General features: G+C 53.2%; 1 protein-coding gene across 6 annotated transcripts in view; it reads right to left on the bottom strand.

Annotated features, from left to right (window-relative positions):
* The window catches only part of ZNF385C (zinc finger protein 385C), a 51407-nt gene that overhangs the window by 13889 nt on the left and 20806 nt on the right, over nt 1-16712 (bottom strand). For 4 of the 6 annotated variants that reach the window (XM_079134267.1, XM_079134264.1, XM_079134266.1 and 1 more), the window contains exon 2: nt 13979-14230. In XM_079134267.1, coding sequence (XP_078990393.1) covers nt 13979-14228 — 250 coding nt within the window. In that variant the 5' untranslated portion in view covers nt 14229-14230. Of the gene's footprint in view, nt 1-4795; nt 5115-13450; nt 13465-13978; nt 14231-16712 lie in introns of those variants that run through there. The other 2 variants (XM_079134269.1, XM_079134268.1) reach the window with 2 other exon arrangements.

Genomic DNA, 16712 nt, shown 5'->3' with positions numbered 1-16712 from the left:
CCAAATGCTTGTGCCTCCTGCCTCCCCAACACACAGAGGCACCTTCCTTAACAGGGGAGCTGGAGTGGAGATGAGGTGGGCAGCCCACCAGGCTAAGGGGGACCATCCATCTAACTCAGCCTGGAAAGTTTATTCCTGCTCTGCCGGTGGGAGACTGGAGATGAAAAAGACAAGGGAGAGGTGTTAGGGGGCCGCCATGGTGGGGGCAGGTTGGGTTCATCCTGCCCACAGAGTCCTCCCAGGCGAGGGGTGGACTGGACTCAATGGGGCAGGGGCTACTGGGAGTGCACAGTCATCCAAGGGCCAACATCAGGGCGGTACAGGCCCCTTCATGGATTCCTTCCATCAGGACAAGCTATTGCTTGGCTTTGACAGCTACAGCATCTCAGAACTCAGAGCCTGAAAGACTGCCGCCATCTATGCAATCACATTTTATAGGACAGTTTTAGGGGCAATTGAGTCCCAGAGACAGAGTGATTCTTAGGGCTCATGAGTACTTCATGGCTGAACCAGATTACAACACAGACCTTGTGACTCCTGCCCAAAGGTTGACCAGTCCCTACAGCCCACAGCTGCCTATCTTGCCAGAAGGAAGTCAGGACAGGCCTTATTTCTTCTGGCACTCCCATCCCTGCAAACACACACACACATACACACACACACACACACACACCAGCAGTGTGGTTCTGGAAGAGTAGCCTAGACATGCAGCTACCTGGGAGGCTGAGCCCCAGAGTGAAGGTGTCTAGCTGGTGACCTCCCACCAGGCATGAGGCCAGGACAAGCCATTTGGGACCAGAAGGTCATATCCAGCCACCAGCCAAACCTGCCAACTCCACCTCCTAATGATCTCAAACCTGTTCCCTTCTCTCCATGGCTGAGAGAGGAAGGTTGGCAGTGCAGGGTGGTGGAAAGAGCACAGTCCTTGGAGTTAGACAGACTCGGGGACTAATCCTGGCCTTGCCACTTACAGTGGGACTGTAAGCAGTAACTACCACTCACAGTGTGAACTGAGCCAGGCCCTGTGCTGAGTAGTTCACAGTGATTCCTGGAGAGAACCAAGGTTACTCCCTGGATGAAGAAAATGAGGCCCGTGACTAAGTGATCTGCCCGAGGTTTTACAAGCACTAAATAGCTGAGGCAGAACTGGGTTCCAGTCCTCCTGAATCCAAAGGCCATCCTGAGCTCCTGGGCTGTACCTCCTTCCCCGTCCCATGGGTCCAGCCTCAGTCCAGTTCAGGCCCTCAGTCGCTCACGTGGATCACAGCTGCAGCGTCCACCTCTCTACTGTCACTCTCCCCACACTTGTCCCTCACCCTGCTACCTGAGAAAGCAAGCTCACACTCAGATCTATCTGTCACTCCCTTGCTTCCACCTTTTTGGTGGTACCCTGTTGCCTAAGGCTGTGCACCTCACCAGAAGCCCACAAGACCTTCTGTAGTCTCTGGATACCTGTAGAGCCACCTAGAGGTTCCCAACTGCCCAGCCAACTCCCCAAAAGCCATTTTCCACATATGCAGAGCTGTCGCTTGTGTCTCTGCCTTCATCCTCTGAGCCTCCTTTCCCTGGCCAGTTCCCACTCATGCCTGAGAGCAGCAAGCATCCCCCCTGCCATCCTGATCCCCCAGCTGGCTGGCACCTGTGTTCTCATCTCCTGCAGTTCCCTATGGTAAATGCAGGGATTCTCCATGCATGTTAGCACCTGGGTTCCTAGAAGGTCAAGACCACATTTGTTCATTTTTTTTTTTTTTTTTTTTTTTTTTTTATCTCTGAGTACTTAGAGGCAGATGTCACTTGGTAAAAGTTGACGATTCCAAACAACTAAAGAGCTGGGTGCAGCAGTGCCTGACGGTGATCCCCAGATACTGAGGAGACAGAGGCAGGAGGACCTTGAGTTGGAGGCCAGCCTAGGCAACCTAGCAGGATGACTCAAAAAGAAACCCATAAAAGGATTTGTTTTTGTTTCATGAAAGATCTTCCTGTGTCTGAGACTGCTGAGTAGAAGATCCTAAGCTCTGAGACATCCCTAAATGACCATCTTGTCCATTTACTGTGTGCCCAGTCCTGCATGCAATGGCACACGGTGAATAGGTCAAACAAGGGCAGATGAGAGGAATTCTAGGGGCAGCCCACTCAGTGTAAGGAAAGGCCCTCTGTCACCAGGTGCAGGGGAACTCCTTGGTCTTCTTCCCCTCTACTCTGAGTGCATTTGGTGCCTCTCACTATGCCTTCCTTGAAACATTCTAACATTCTTCTTCTTCTCCTTTCTTCCTTCCTTCCTCCTCCTCCTCCTCCTTCTTCTTCTTTCTTTTTTTTCTCTTTTGTACTAGGCATTGGAATCAGGGGCGTTGTACCACTGGAGCTACATCCCCAGCCCTTTTTTATTTTGAGACAGGGTTTCACTAAGTTGCTGAGGCTGGTCTCAAATCCATAATCCTTTGGCCTCAGCCTCCTGAGTCAGTCACTGGGATTACAGCTGTGTGCCACCACTTGCCTTCCAAGACCCACATCACCTGGTTTCCCTTCCCCCTGTCAGTCACTCCTTGGTCTCTGGAGGGCATCTCTTTATCCTCTTCCCAACCTCAAACTATTTCTGTGAACTGCTCTGAAATATACAGCCCCAGCCTGGTTCCCATGCCCCTCCCTCCAGCTGCCTTCTTGGCTTATCTACATAGAACTCTTTTTTGTTGTTGTTGTTGCAGGGATCAAATTCAGGGGTGTTTAACCACTGAGACACATCCCCAACCCTTTTTATTTTTTATTTTGAGGCAGAGTCTTGCTAAGTTGCTGAGGGCCTTGCTAACTTGCTGAGGCAGACCTTGAATTTGTAATCCTCCTGCCTCAGCCTTCTGAGTCTCTGGGATTACAGGCAGGTGCCACCATGCCCAGTTCAGGGGAACTTTTTAAAACTTATTGTTTAGGCCGGGTGTGGCGGTGTACACCTGTAATTCCAGCAACTTGGGAGAAGGAGGCAGGAGGATGGCAAGTTCAAAGCCAGCCTTAGCAACTTAGTGAAACCCTGTCTCCAAAAACGAAAAGGGGGCTGGGGATGTTGCTCACTTGGTAGAGTGCTTGCCTAGCATGCACAAGGCCCTGGGTTCAATCCCCAGCACCACCCCCCCCCCCAAAAAAAAAAAAAGAAAAAAAAAACAACAATGAAAAGGGCTGGGGATATAGCTCAGCAGTAGAGTGCCCCTGAGTTGTCCCTAGTACCATCAGCAGGCAAACAAACATATTTCTTAAACCTCTCCATGACTGCCTGCAGCTCTGAGGTCAAGTGTCAGAATCCCTTTTGCAGTCTGTTAAATGCCCAGCCTTGCTGACCCCTCTGGTGGCCACTCATCCCCAGGGCCTTTGCACACATGACCCTTCTTTCTGACACTTTACCTGGCCTATTCCATTACCAAGCTGGTCTTAGCTTAACTGTTCCCTCTTCAGAGGTGGCTTCTCTGTCCTTTCTCAGGAAGTTCCCTTCTTTTCCATCACTGCTCTCTTTGTTCCCACCATTGCACACCCCACAGTTTACAAAGCTCTGCTTACTTCCACCTAGTTCTGTTGCTTCATATTCCTTCCTTCCCTCCATGCCCACCCATACCCATGCACACTTCCCCGAGGGCTGGAAAGGTAGCTATTTTAACCCCCAGCAGGTGTGCCACAAAATTCGAGGGGTGAAGGAATAAGGAAAAGCAAGCTTCAGACAGAGAGCATGGAGTGGGACTGTGGACACCTGCTGGGGGGTTAAAATAGCTGCCTTTGATATGCTTTCCTCCCCAAAGCCTGTGATTCTACCACCTTGCTGAGCCCACCACACAAAGGATCTTAGAATGAAGGAGGGGTGCCCCATCAAAGTGATATTCTTGTGGAAGTTTCTCGGATCCTTTCCAGGTACTTGGAACCTGACTATCCCACCCCATTCTGCAGAGGGGTAAATGATGTGATCTAGGATGTTTTGATAAAAGAACCAAAAAACAGGCAGCTGGAACCCTGGAAGGTGGAGATTCTAAAACTGCACTGCCCTATACAGCCGCCACTTAGCCATGTGACTGTTTAATTGGAATTAAATTTAAAAAATTTAAATTCAGTTGACACTAGCCACATTTCAAGCACTTAGTAGCCACATCGGCTAGTGACTGTTGGACTGGGCAGCACAGGTAGAGAGAACATTTACATCATGCCAGAAAGTTCTATAGGGCAGAGCTGCTCTAAAATCCTGTAAGAATCCATCGACATTTTCTCCACCTCAGACCTGAGAGAACCAGGCCACCCTGGGGAGGGTGTTAATAAAACATGACTGTGTGGGTCCATTTGTGAGTAAGGCTGACCAGTGGGAGCCCTTGTGTAGTCCCAGATCCTGCATTTCCACACCCACTAGCTAGATGGGAAGCAGCAGGAGGAGGTCCCCTAGGGCAGTTGTGTGTTGGTCTGTCCCTGCAACCCCCAAACACAGTAAGCCTCAAACCCAGTACTGATGTGCCCCCAGGAGGGATGTCCTTGGCCTCCTCCTCAGGCTCCCGTGGGCCCCTTGGGTGGGACCCCACTAAGTGAAGTCCACATTCTGAGCAGAGTAGGGGCAGGGTAAGATGGGGCTCCCTTGCCCACCTCACCCATCCTCTGGGACGCAAAGCGCTGGGGGATGCCTGGTGAAAGCCCTAGGGTGGGTCCCCAGAGACCCGGTCTCCACCTGCCCGCACCCGCCCGCCACTAGGCCCCCCAGTCCCGGGTGGTCCGCCCCCTGCCCAGAAGCTCCGGGAGGGGGCGCCGGCCCGGCACCCCTGCGCCGCCCGCACACACTCACAGAGACACGGGAGCCACCATCTTGGGCGGTGGACGCTCTGGCCGTGGTCTCCTTGGGCTCCACTGAGCGACAGCAGCCACTAGCGGTAACCGGGGCGAAGAGGCGCCAGCGGCCGGCACAGCCGGGGATGCGAGTAGGGAGGCGGCGCCCCCGGGGCTCACCTGGCCGCGCCCACCTGCCGCAGCTCCCCCGAGAGCTCTCAGCTTCACCTCCGCCTCCTCCCACTGCGCGCGCTGCAGCAGCAGGAGCCACTGCGGTCAGACCGCAGGAAGCGGGAATGACAGGAGTCCATTCAGTCATCGCGTTTACCCGTGGGTTTCTAGAGGAGCTGACGGGCAAGACGCACGGGAAAAGCGTGTGCGGGTTGCAGTCTGCCCCTTGTTCAGAGTTTGGGACCAAAAACTCTGGGCTCAACCTGGGCGTGGTGTAATCCCACCTGTAAAGCCTGTAATCCCAGCAATTTGGGAAGCTGAGACAGGAGGATCGCAAATTTGAGGCATCCATCCTCCGCAATTTAGTGAGAACTTGTCTCAAAATAAAAAGGATTGGGGCTGTAGCTCAGTGGTAGCGCGCCCTGGGTTCAATTCCCAGTACCAGGGAGTGAGGAGGGTTCTAGGATCAGAGAAGCAGGCGGTAAACTGAAGGTCTTTGAGGAAAGTCCACTAAGTTTCAGAGCAGAAAAGTGAAGTTTTACAAGGAAGTGAAATTTTACAGAGAAAAGTGCATTTCCAGAAGGGAGATGACAAAGCAAGGATTCATTAATGGGTCAGCAAGTTGAAAGGTCACCTCAGTTCCAAAAGCTCCAGGCTAAACAGGTATGGGGGGAGAAGTGGGACAGTGCCTGATGTTGGAAGGCTTGGCCCAAAGGGAAACCTGGGGATTTTGGCCTTTATTCCCCATGGCTCAGCGGGAAATGTCTAAGCTCAATGGGGAGCTGTTTCTAATGAGGTCCTTGTAATGGGGAACACGTTAGTGGGGAAGAGGGAGGGAGGTCGGTGGACCTCTATTCCTAGAGTTCTCAGGTGCACAGGCTGCCCTTGCCCCTGTCTGGGGTCCCCCAGATGTGAAAGAGGGGGTAAGGGGTGAATTCCCTGCATGAAGAATATGGGGTTGTGGTACCCCAGCCCTCTCAGACTACAGCCCAGAGGTCTGAGACAGAGCTCCAGTTATGTTGAATTGTGCATTGGATGCTTAGCTAGGAGCTCCCTATCCGTGAAGAGGGAAGGAGGAAGGGCAAAACAGGAATAGGTCTTGAGGCCCACAGGAGGTGCTTGGTGTGGAGGCCATCTGAGGAGGGGGCCTGATTAAGAGGGTGCTAAGGTCCTTGGTAACCCAATCCCTTCTTCCAGTCAGCAGAGTGCCCCAGAAATGCCTTCCAGCCCCCGCCCCCAATTGCTGTCCTGAACAAGGGCTAGGATGCGGGTTGCCTCAAGGCCTGGGCCCCTCCAGCAGCTGTGGGGCACTGTTTCCCAGCCCCCTTCACACAGCGCTGCACTGCCACCCACTGCCTGCCTCTGACATTCATCCTCTAGGGCCACTGGGATGGAGCAGGAGCTGTGGCACATGCACACACACGTGTGGCCGCCTGGCTCCTGGCTACACTGAGATGAAGGGAGCTGCCACCGTTGCCACACCTGCCCCAGGATGGCACCTTACATGGCTGACAGGTCTAGATTCTGCACCCCCAAAAGCATTGGGGTGGAGGATCTTCTCTGATGGCATTCTATAGCAGAACAGACACCCTGGCTAAGTATCCCAGAGCAGTCCCTCCCAACCCTGGCCAGGGGTCCAAAGCCAGGATCCACTGATCACTGGAGAGTTGCCTTAAGAGGGTGGGTTGCCAGCTCTGGTCACAGATAGAACAAACCAGCCGGACAGCATAGAGGAGTGGAGGCTGCCCCCGGGCTCCACCAAAGGCTGGGGCAGGGGCACAGAGCAGGTGTCTTATGAAATAACATCACCCTGGCTGCCACCCAACAGAGAGGATCTAGGGAAACCACATCCTGCTGTTGTGCCATAACTAGAAAAGAAACACACACAAGGACACACTCCCTGAGGACCATAGGCACCCACACAGAGCAATAAGCACAGACACCAAGTCACACGTAAACATACATCCCTCCACAGCGAGACCACATCTTCCATCAGCACACCCTAGAGTGTGCAGGCGCATGGAGGTGGTGCCGGTGCAGAGGAACTTGCCCACAGGGGCCACACATGAGCATGCGCATAGCCACAGACACGGTCGACAAAGACATACTTGTACATAGGCATATCCAGACACAGACCTCTACAGATGCGTCTGTGTATCTGTATACAAAGCACACAAAGATGCATATGTATGTGGATTCCTAGACAGAGACAGGTGTGTGCAAACACTCTTACAAATCACATGCATCTGACTTAGAAGATCATATAGCCAAACACAGCATCTCTCCCATTCCACTCACCCGCCCCCCCAAGTCACAGGGCAGACTATAGCGTCCTCCCAGGGGCACACACATGTGCCCACACACATACATAGCAAATAATAATGTTGCTCTTTCCATCAAATCAAATCTGCAAAGAAAAATGGGAGTCCAGGAGAGAGAGAGAGCAAAAAACAGGGACTGACAGATTGGACCAAGATCCACTGTACATTCTTGGGCAGGATTCTCATCATGGCCAGAGGTGGTTCCCCACATTCTCCAGAGCCCCCACCCTCTGGGGCTCAGGATGTGTGATGTCCAGACCCTCAAGCTGGAGGAAGATCCCAAAACCCAGGCACAGAGACCCTTCCCACAGCCCCACTGCCTCCAGGCCCTTCCCCTGGAGGGGTACAGCTGTCTCCCTCAACAGTGTCCAGGCAACTCCCACTGTGGGAAGGCAAGTGGGGAGATCACAGATAAAGGGGGGCATTGATCCCAGTGCTGTGGCAGGCTGTCCTATAGCAGACCCACCCCAGCCCCAGCATTCCTGCCTCCCTGTCTGCGGGCTCTCTCTCCTCCTTTGTGGCAGTAACAGCTCCCTCTTCAGCCCCTCCGACCTCTCCCCCTCCCCTATCCTCTTAGAGGCATTGAGAGTGATTCCATACAAGGAACCTTTGGCCTGGGCTCCCTGATGGCTTTTGCCCAGATGTGCTGGGTGGGATCTTAAGTCCTGCGGGGTATGTATCTCCAGCTCTCCAGCTGTCCCTGCCCCCCTCCCTCTAACCTTGTTCTCAGCCAGAGGAGGGCTCCCAGCCTGGCCCTGAACCTGGCTGGCTACTATCTCAGGCAGATAACTTTGGGGGGGACCAATAATAACAGGAAAAGCATAGGTCTGGGGAGGGTGGGGGAAACCCTGGCCTCTAAGCTTCTAAGCCCTGTCCCCACTCCCCAGGTCAGCCACCCTCAGCACTCACCCAAGAGCATTCTCAGCCTTTGGAGGCACCGCAGCTGAGCGCCTAGCAGGAGCAAATGAAACCCAGCCAGAGTGACAGAGGGAAGGGGGATGTGAGGGACAGAAGGGGAGGGCTCGAGGGAGGGACTCCTGGTTCTGGCTGGAGAGCTGCATCATTACTGGGCCCTGGCCCCCCTCGCCAGGAAGGAGCTGCCCATTCCTTGGTTGCCCCCATCCTGACCGCAGGTGGTGCGGGCAGGGTCCTTCCCCAAGGGTGGAAGTGTGGGGCCAGTGTGGAACTCAGGTACGGGAGAGGGTGTCAGGGGGTATCCACATCCCCCTCTCCGGCTCCCAGAGGGTCCCTGTCTAGCACCTCTTTCACTGAAGTGGAGGATTGACTTTGTCCACAGAGACCTCAGGGACACAGCTTCTGAGGCCACTTTTCCTGCTGGAAAGTTCTATCACTCCTGCTTGAGGGCTTTCTGTTTCAGGAGCCCCCACACTGTGCCTAGCTTTATTCATTCCCTTCTGGCCATTTATCTGCTTTTGCTGAAGAGGAAACTGAGGCTTTGTCACAGAGCATAGACCTTGGTGGGGGGCGGGATGGTGGGAGCCCCTTTGGATGTACTACTTGGACAATGCCTGGAAGAGAGGTCGTTCATCTGATCGACCAGAACTTGTGACACCCCTCCTTGGCCCACATACCCCTCCCCAGTCCCTCTCTCCTTCTGCTCCTTCCTTCCCCTCTCTTGCTGAAAGCTGGCTCTCTACTCATCTGAACACCTGGTGGCTGGGCAGGGGCGGGGGGATGAGGAGATGGCCAACCCACAGCTGGATCCAGTCTCGCATTCCAAACCTGGTCTGTGTTGGCCCCCAGCCCTCAGCATCCTGTCTCCACCAGACAATAACCTGTAATCTTGGGAGCAGCCAATACCCAGACCACAAAGCAGGTCTGGGGAGGGGCTGGCAGCAGCAGCTCCAGAAAACAGGTTTGTTCGGAAGGGGCGCTGGGGGAAGGAGTTGTTTATGTGGGGAGAGGAAGAAACTTAAGCCCTGAGCTAATTAACCCACCCTGAGACACAGACAGAATCTTTGTCTTCTTTGAGGCAGGAATCTGAGCTAAGCCCCCTAATTCTCTACCCAGACAGCCTTGCCTTTCCTGGTGGTCTGGGGGAGGGTGTTGATGGTCAGGGTCATACCTGGGGGAGGGGATGTGATGGATATTCAGGGGTCCAGGGAGAGCCTAGGGCACCTGTCACCTGTCACCAAAGAAGGATGCAGACGGAGGTGCTAGTTCGACTGCAAGAACTTCTCAGTGGTCCCCTGAGGGAGCACAGTTTCTTTAAAGGATGCACCCAAAAGCCCGAGGAAGCCGGGGGGGGGGGGTCACTGAGCAGGAACCAGCAACCCAGGGAGATGCCAAAGGATGGGGGGCAGGCTAGAGGGCTTCCAGGGCCTCCTGATGGGACTGAAATTAACCCATCTGTGGGGAGCAGCGGGGTGAAGAGCTCATCAAGCCAGTGACTCAGGCGTGACCCGAGCTGGCGGTCTTTGATCTCCAGGGCCCAGAGTGCAGCCAACTTCTGTGGTCAAACCTTGGAAAGGAGACAGAGGGACTGATATGAACAGGAGCTCGGGGATCTTTAGGGTGCAGGGTGGGAGGGATGGGGCTCCACATGCCACCGACTGCGGTAGCTGCGGCCCTGAAATCCATTAGAGCTACCTCCATGTTTGTTTTCCTGTCCCCGCACCCCTAGTGTCTACCTTGGCCTCTCCACCCAAGGTTCCTCTGGTCACTTCAGTAAGACAGCTTGTCATTTCTGAAATCGCTCCTCTCCCATTCTCTCCCTACATGACAGTGGCTAATGGGGGACTGAGGGTGGGCCCCCTCTGAATGGCATCCCATTCAGAGGCTGAGTTAGTCCTGTCAAGGGTGGAGAGGGTACGAACGAGTTGGCTTTGGGAAACCCCCCTTCTCCTCCCTAGCCAGCTCTGAGGAGGCACAGGACAAAGGAGTGGCCATGGCCCTGAGCACTTATGGAATAATTTCGCTGGGCACCGGCCTGCCTGGGGGAGGAGGGCCTTGCTCTTCTCCACTCCCAGGCTTTGCAGCCCAATCTCCCTTGATATATAAGCAGCTGTCCTCAATGGGGCTGGGAAGGGGCGTAGTTGGGGGTGAGATAGAATTTATAGTCAGACACCTGGGATGCCAAATCGGCTGTGTGGCCCTGGGTATGTTACTTTACCTCTCTGAGTCCCAATATTCCCATTTGTAGAGTGAGGACTGAATGTCATCCTCTGCCCCTAGGATGGCCTGGTGGGGAGGAATGTCCCGCTGCATGTGGAAGTACTTTGCGACAAGTTGTCTCTGAGAAGTGCTCAGAGTGGGGAGGTCACCCCTGCTTACCCCAGTGTCCCTTAGGCACGGTACTGGTCCAAGGTCTACCCTGGGGGTTAGAGCCAGGAGGCTTGAGCCAGCACACTATTCTCTCTTTGCAGATGTTGCAAAACCACTTAAAGTTGTTTTTTTTTTTTTTTTTTTTTTTGGGGGGGGAAATTGTGTCATGGTCAGGAGGGTCTTTGGGATCATCCTTAGTGCCAGGAGGGTTTCTGATGCCCATACCTGTCTAGGCACGTTCCTGAAGAATGAAAGGGCCACCTGTGGGGGGCAGGTGGGGCGGAGTGGGCAGGGGAAGTTGGGGAAGTCCCTGGAGGAGGGGAGATGGGGTGTATGGGGTACCTGCTGTTTCCCCACCCTACGCCCCCTCCAGAGGATCCCAGGCTCACTCAGGCCTGGGGGTGAGGAGTCCAGGATGAGGAGGCCTCTCACCCAGGACTGGCAAGAAGCTCAGAGAGGGGAGAGCCACCCCTACCTCCTTATGTCCCTCCCTCAGATGGCCTCAGGGACATGAGCAGGAGAGGAAGGGTCCCCGCCTCACTGCCTGTGACTACATGTCGCTATGGAAGCCTCCAGCCCCGTGGGCCCCTAATCAAAGTGACAGTTCTCAGGGAACAGGTACCCCGCCTGCTTCCACAGGTCTGAGACCTCACGTCATGCAGTGGCTAGGAATGAAGAGCCAAGGGCTCTCTCCAGGTAACCTGAGCCTCCCTGACACAGGTGGGGGTCTCTCCATTTTCCCCAGGGAGCTCCAGCTGGCCTTACCCTAAGAGCTCTTTGTCGAGAGGGGCACACTAATCCAGTCCCCATCATGGACCAAGCCAGAACTGGTGTTCAGGAGGGCCGCACACTTCACCCCACCCCACCTCGGGGTAGCGGCTGGCATCTTCTTGCTGATTTATAATCAGACACCTGAGATCCTCTGCCTCTGCCAGTACAGCTCATGGACGGCCCAGGAGCCAGGGAAGATCAGTGGAGGATGTGATCATTGGAGGGGTCAGGGCCAAGTGCAGGTTCAGGGTTAACTAGGCCAGATTATCCTGCTGGAACCCCAGCATTCCAGAGTTCTCAGAAATCTGAGGTCTCTTTTCCTTGGCCCTAGCCATAACTCTTACTCTCCCATAATCCCATGACGCTGGTCATTCCTCTCAGCATGAATAGTGGAAAGGTCTGATTCCATGTTTGCCCATCCCCAGACTATGAGTGCCCAGAGGCAGGTCCCAGGACTCCTGAGGCAGGGACCCTGGCACCCTGAACATGGCCAGGCCAGGGCTAGAGGAGAGGTGATAGGTGGGCAGATGCCCAGATGTTAAATTGCCAGGCCTGATTTAATGGTCTGCACTGGACTTTCAGGCATTATGTCTCCTGGTGACCCCCAAACCAATTTGATCCAACTCTGCCTGACCCCAGTCCTGCTCCCCTCTCAACACCCCCTTTCTGATATTTGAGCTGCCATCTGCAGGACTGCCATAGCTAAAATCATCCATGACACCTCCCTCTGTCTTGAGCCCACATCCCATAGGTCACCAAGTCTCCATGTTCTGCTACACTGAAATCTCCAGAGTTGGGTGAGGTGGTGCACACATGTGATCTCAGTGACTCAGGAGGCTGAGGCAGGAGGGTAGCAAGTTCAAGGCCAGCCTCAGCAATTCAGCAAGGCCCTAAGCAACTTAGCAAGATCTGTCTCAAAATCAAAAATAAAAAGGTCTGGGTATGTGGCTCAGTGGTTAAGTGGCCCTGGGCTTAATTCCCAGTACCAAAAAGAACCTAAAAAAAAAAAAAAAAAAAAAAAACTCCAGAATGTGTTTCTATATACTACCCCTTTTTTTCCTCATGTACCCCTAAATTTTACCCTTCTCCCTCACTGGGGACACCTAAAAACATTAAATTATCCTGCTCCAAATGCCCATCACCTTTGGAACAAAGGCTAAAGTCTCACCTGGTAGGAAGGCCTCATAGGGGGACACTGGCTCCCCCCATCCCCTGCCAGGGGGCTTACTGTCCTGTGAAGCCATGGCCGTTCACCCTCCTGCAGTGCTCTGGCTGTGGCCCTTTCCCTATCCAGTGATGCAACATCAGTGTCCTGTCTCCAAAGCTCCCCTTGACTTCTCACATCAGTCTGTCTCTCCCTCCTCTGACATCTTGAAGTACCCTATACCCACCTCCCTGAAGTCTGTTTTTATCTGCAAGTGGAGTAATTTAGATAGTTCTTTCCTGACAAGCACCTAGGATACCTTTAAAAACATGACTCCCCCAAACAGCAACTTGCAACTTGTAGGCTGTCAATAAACATTTGATGAATGAATGAGTGATTTTGAATACATACCATACACATGCACACATTGCAGAAAAACACCCATCCGTCAGATATACTCTTGCTCAGTGGCACCCTTGGTGTCCAGCCCCCAAATGGTTGGATGGAGGAGCTAGTCCCTACCACCAGAACATTCCTGGATTTTGCTTACACTGTGACCTCTGCCTGGAGTTCCCCTCACCCATGTTCCCAGGTTCAGCACCCTATTCCTTCCAGAGGCTGTTCCTGCTGCTCCCAAGAACCTCCCTTGGACATCTGGCTCAACCAAAGGTCAGACTCGGTCCTGCAGTGAAGCTAGGTCTTATAGGTCTCCAGCCCCAATACTGTCTGCGTGGAAGGGGGACACTGTATCATTTAAATAACCGGCAGCTCTCAAAGTGTCTGAGACCAGTGCAGCCTCTGGCAAAGCTATCAAGCTGGGCTGCAAGGTGGGTTTACCCCAGCCACCCCGGAACAGGGCTGAGGACATTTCCCACCTCTGCACACGTGAATCTGTGTCCCCTGCCAGTCAGCAGCCCATGTTCTTACTTCCCCTGTGGCCCATGTGCCTGTCAGCCAGCATCACCCTCATGGATGCACTCACCCATTTCCCCCAGAAAGCTGCCTTGAGCCAACTGCCCCTCCAGTGCAGACAGCCAAACCTCTGCAGAGTCACCCCAGCCAGGGAGAGGCAGAAATCCTGGCCAGGAGTCCAGCAGCCAAGGGAAGAGAGGTCTCCCCTGCCTTTCAATTGGAGAGCTGTGCACCTTGCTGCTCCTGATCTCCAGAGACCAGAGCAGGAGCCTGGAATACTCCATAGGCTCCAGACTGGAGAAATGCTGCTTCAAGATTCAGACCCCACAGGGAGAGTCCCCAGAACCAAAAAGACTTCAAAAGGAGGCCTAAAGATCCTCACTTCCTGAGAGATCCTGTAGAAGGGTTGTCTATATCAGAACAGAACCCAATAGCATTGGGGGAGCCTTAGACCCTAAGACTCCATTGAGAGCACTGCAGACCCAAAAGACCCCACGGAGGGAGACCACAGACCCAGAATCCCTCAGCAGGGTTCAGACAGATCCTCCTCTGGGGAACCCAGAGGAAGTTTGTGGGGACAGTGTCCCTTGACACTGACCTGGCCCTGAGGGTGTCTTCCCCAAGCTGAGCTGCCGGAGCCGCCTCTGGTGGGCCCGCCCCCCACAGTGCACCTGGGCCTGGGCTGCAGAGTTCAGCTGGATATTACAGACATCGCAGAGCGTATAGGACGGCCGTTTTCTTTCCCGCTTGGGCTTTGGTGGTTCTGGGGGTCTAGGGGGACACTCAGTAGATCCAGATGTTGGGGGCTCCTTCTCATCCAGGGGAGATGGGCTCAATGGCCGCTTCATACCTGAGCAGAGAGAGAGGGAGACAAATCAATAAAGACTGAATGTTTGTGAACTTACAGAGGGAACATAGTCTCAACCAGGGGAACTCCCCAGTTTTCAGAGACCCCCAACCCCCAAGGATGGCAAAAGCCAGTATAATGGGGTCTATTTCAAGCAGAGAAGCTTAGAACACTTAGAAGCTTAGGAATTGGGGGGAGGGTGTCAGATATGCCTTACGCATGGGGAGGCTGAGGCACCCCAATGACTCAAGGGCACAAAGAAAATCTCAGAGAGGGAGACTTGGGTCTTGGAGACAAGGGGGGCGCTGGGGAGACAGCGGCAAGGCCAGCGGAGTCATATTTTGGGAACCCAGAGTCCTGCTCTCAGCCCTGCGGCAGGCGCTGACAATTCTGTGACAGACAGGCATGTGGCGCTTACTGGCGACACAGCAGCCTCTGGCCAGAAACCCAACCTTCCTGTGCCCTGCGCCCAGCAGGGTGACATTCACAAATGGTGACAGTGTGTGAAGCCATCCCAACCCCTGCCCCACATGGATCCAGATGCCCCCTGCTGTCCTGGCCACCCAGGCTGAGGCAAGAGCTAGGCTTTACTGACTGGGTCTGCAGAACACAGCACACGCACGGCCAACCTGGACCCTCAGATCACCCCTCCAGACCCCACCTCCCAGACAATCTCTTCTTTCCAACTCACTTCTCAGTGACTTGTCTGCCTCTAACCATTTCTGTTCAGGGGCTGCCCAACTCCTGTTCTCAGACTGAAACATGATATTTTTCACTTCCTGAATTTGTGTGTGCACTTCCTGCCTCTGCTTCAGATGAGGGCCTTCCTGAGGACAGGTCCTGTCTGTCTCTCCCTCAGACTGGGGCAACCCTGAGGCTCAGGCATGAAGCATGATTGAGCTCATCTCTCTTGCTCTTGTTATGGGTGGAATCCTGTCCCCCACCACAAAAATACTCTTCTGTTGAAGTACTAACCTCCAGCACCTCAGAATGTGACTGTATCTGCAGAGTTTTTTTTTTTTGTTTTTGTTTTTTTTTTTTTTTTAATGGTCCTGGGGATTGATTTCAGTGAGTTACATCTCCATTCCTTTAATTTTTTTTTTAATTCTGAGGCAGAGTCTCACTAAGTTGCTGAGCCTGACCTTGAACTTGTGATCCCCTGCCTTGGCCTCCCAAATGGCTATGTTATAGGCATGTGTCACCACATCCAGCTAAGATGGGGTCTTTAAAGAGGAAATGAAGTTAAAATCATGTCCTATGGTTGGGCCCTAGGACTAGTGTCCTTACGGGAGGAAATCTGGATACAGTGAATATTATGTGAAGGGAGAAGGAGGCCATCTGCAAACCAAGGGGAGGCCTTTGAAAAAAGCCAGTCCTGAGCACACCTTGATCTCAGACCTTAACCTTCCAGAACTGTGGGGAAATAAATTTCTGATGTTTAAGCCACTGAGTCTGTGGTACTTTGTTATGGTAGCCAAAGCAAATGAATGCCTCTCCCTAACGGCATTTCCTGTGTCCCCAGGCCCATGCACACTCTGCACAGCAGACCAGTCAAATGATGCCGTAATGCTCTTGTGAGACCACACACCCAGTGGTGGAGCCCACATCTGAACAAGGAAAATTATTTCTCAAGACCATGGCCAAAACCCCAGTAGCAGTTCCTGGATACCCACTGTCCCCAGCTCTCAGTAAGCCACTTGGGAGTTTTTGAGGGGAGTGGCCCATGTAAGATATATCCATCATTATGTGTGTGGGGACTGCACACAGATGGAGCAGAGGGCACAGTGGTAGAGTTTCTATGCTGATCCACATCGGGCTTGACTCTCAGGCACTTACTGGCTATGTAAATTGAGCTCATTTCTTCTCTCTGCACATCTGGGAAATGGGGTGACAAGTAACAGTCCCTAAGTCATACACCCATTGTGGGGATTAGATGAGTCGATCTATATAAAATGCTTCTCAGCATCCTGCAAAAGTCAGTTACTAAGCCAGGCACAGTGGCACATGCCTGTAATTCCAGTGGCTCAGAAGGCTGAGGTAGGAGGATTCCAAGTTCAAGGCTAGCCTCAGTCATTTAGTGAGACCCTGTCTCTAAATAAAATATAAAAAGGTCTGGGAATGTGGCTCAGTGGTTAAGTGCCCCTGAGTTCAATACCTGGCACCAAAATAAATAAATAAATAGTAGGCGGCGACTGACAAGGCACAGTGTATCTGTGTTTTGTAGACTGTGATGAGGTTACCTTGTCCATCACCCTGTGTGTCTGTCACGATTGTACTTGAGTCACTGTAAATATCTCTGTTCCCCAGAGTTGATTAAAATGAATCTGTATGACTCACTCTGTGTACATGTTACAGTGTAGCTTTGTCACAGCGTGGGTGTCATTGTGTCCATACTATGGATTAAGACTGTGGCTGAATGTCTGAGATTCCCATGTGTTCTAGATTGAATTGTGTCCCAACCCTCAATTCAACACATTGCCATCCT

The sequence above is a fragment of the Sciurus vulgaris genome (assembly GCF_902686455.1).
Source record: "Sciurus vulgaris genome assembly, chromosome: 3".
Taxonomy (NCBI): Eukaryota; Metazoa; Chordata; class Mammalia; order Rodentia; family Sciuridae; genus Sciurus; species Sciurus vulgaris.
The sequence above is the reverse complement of the archived record's forward strand: the minus strand, read 5'-3'. Positions and strand labels throughout refer to the sequence as shown.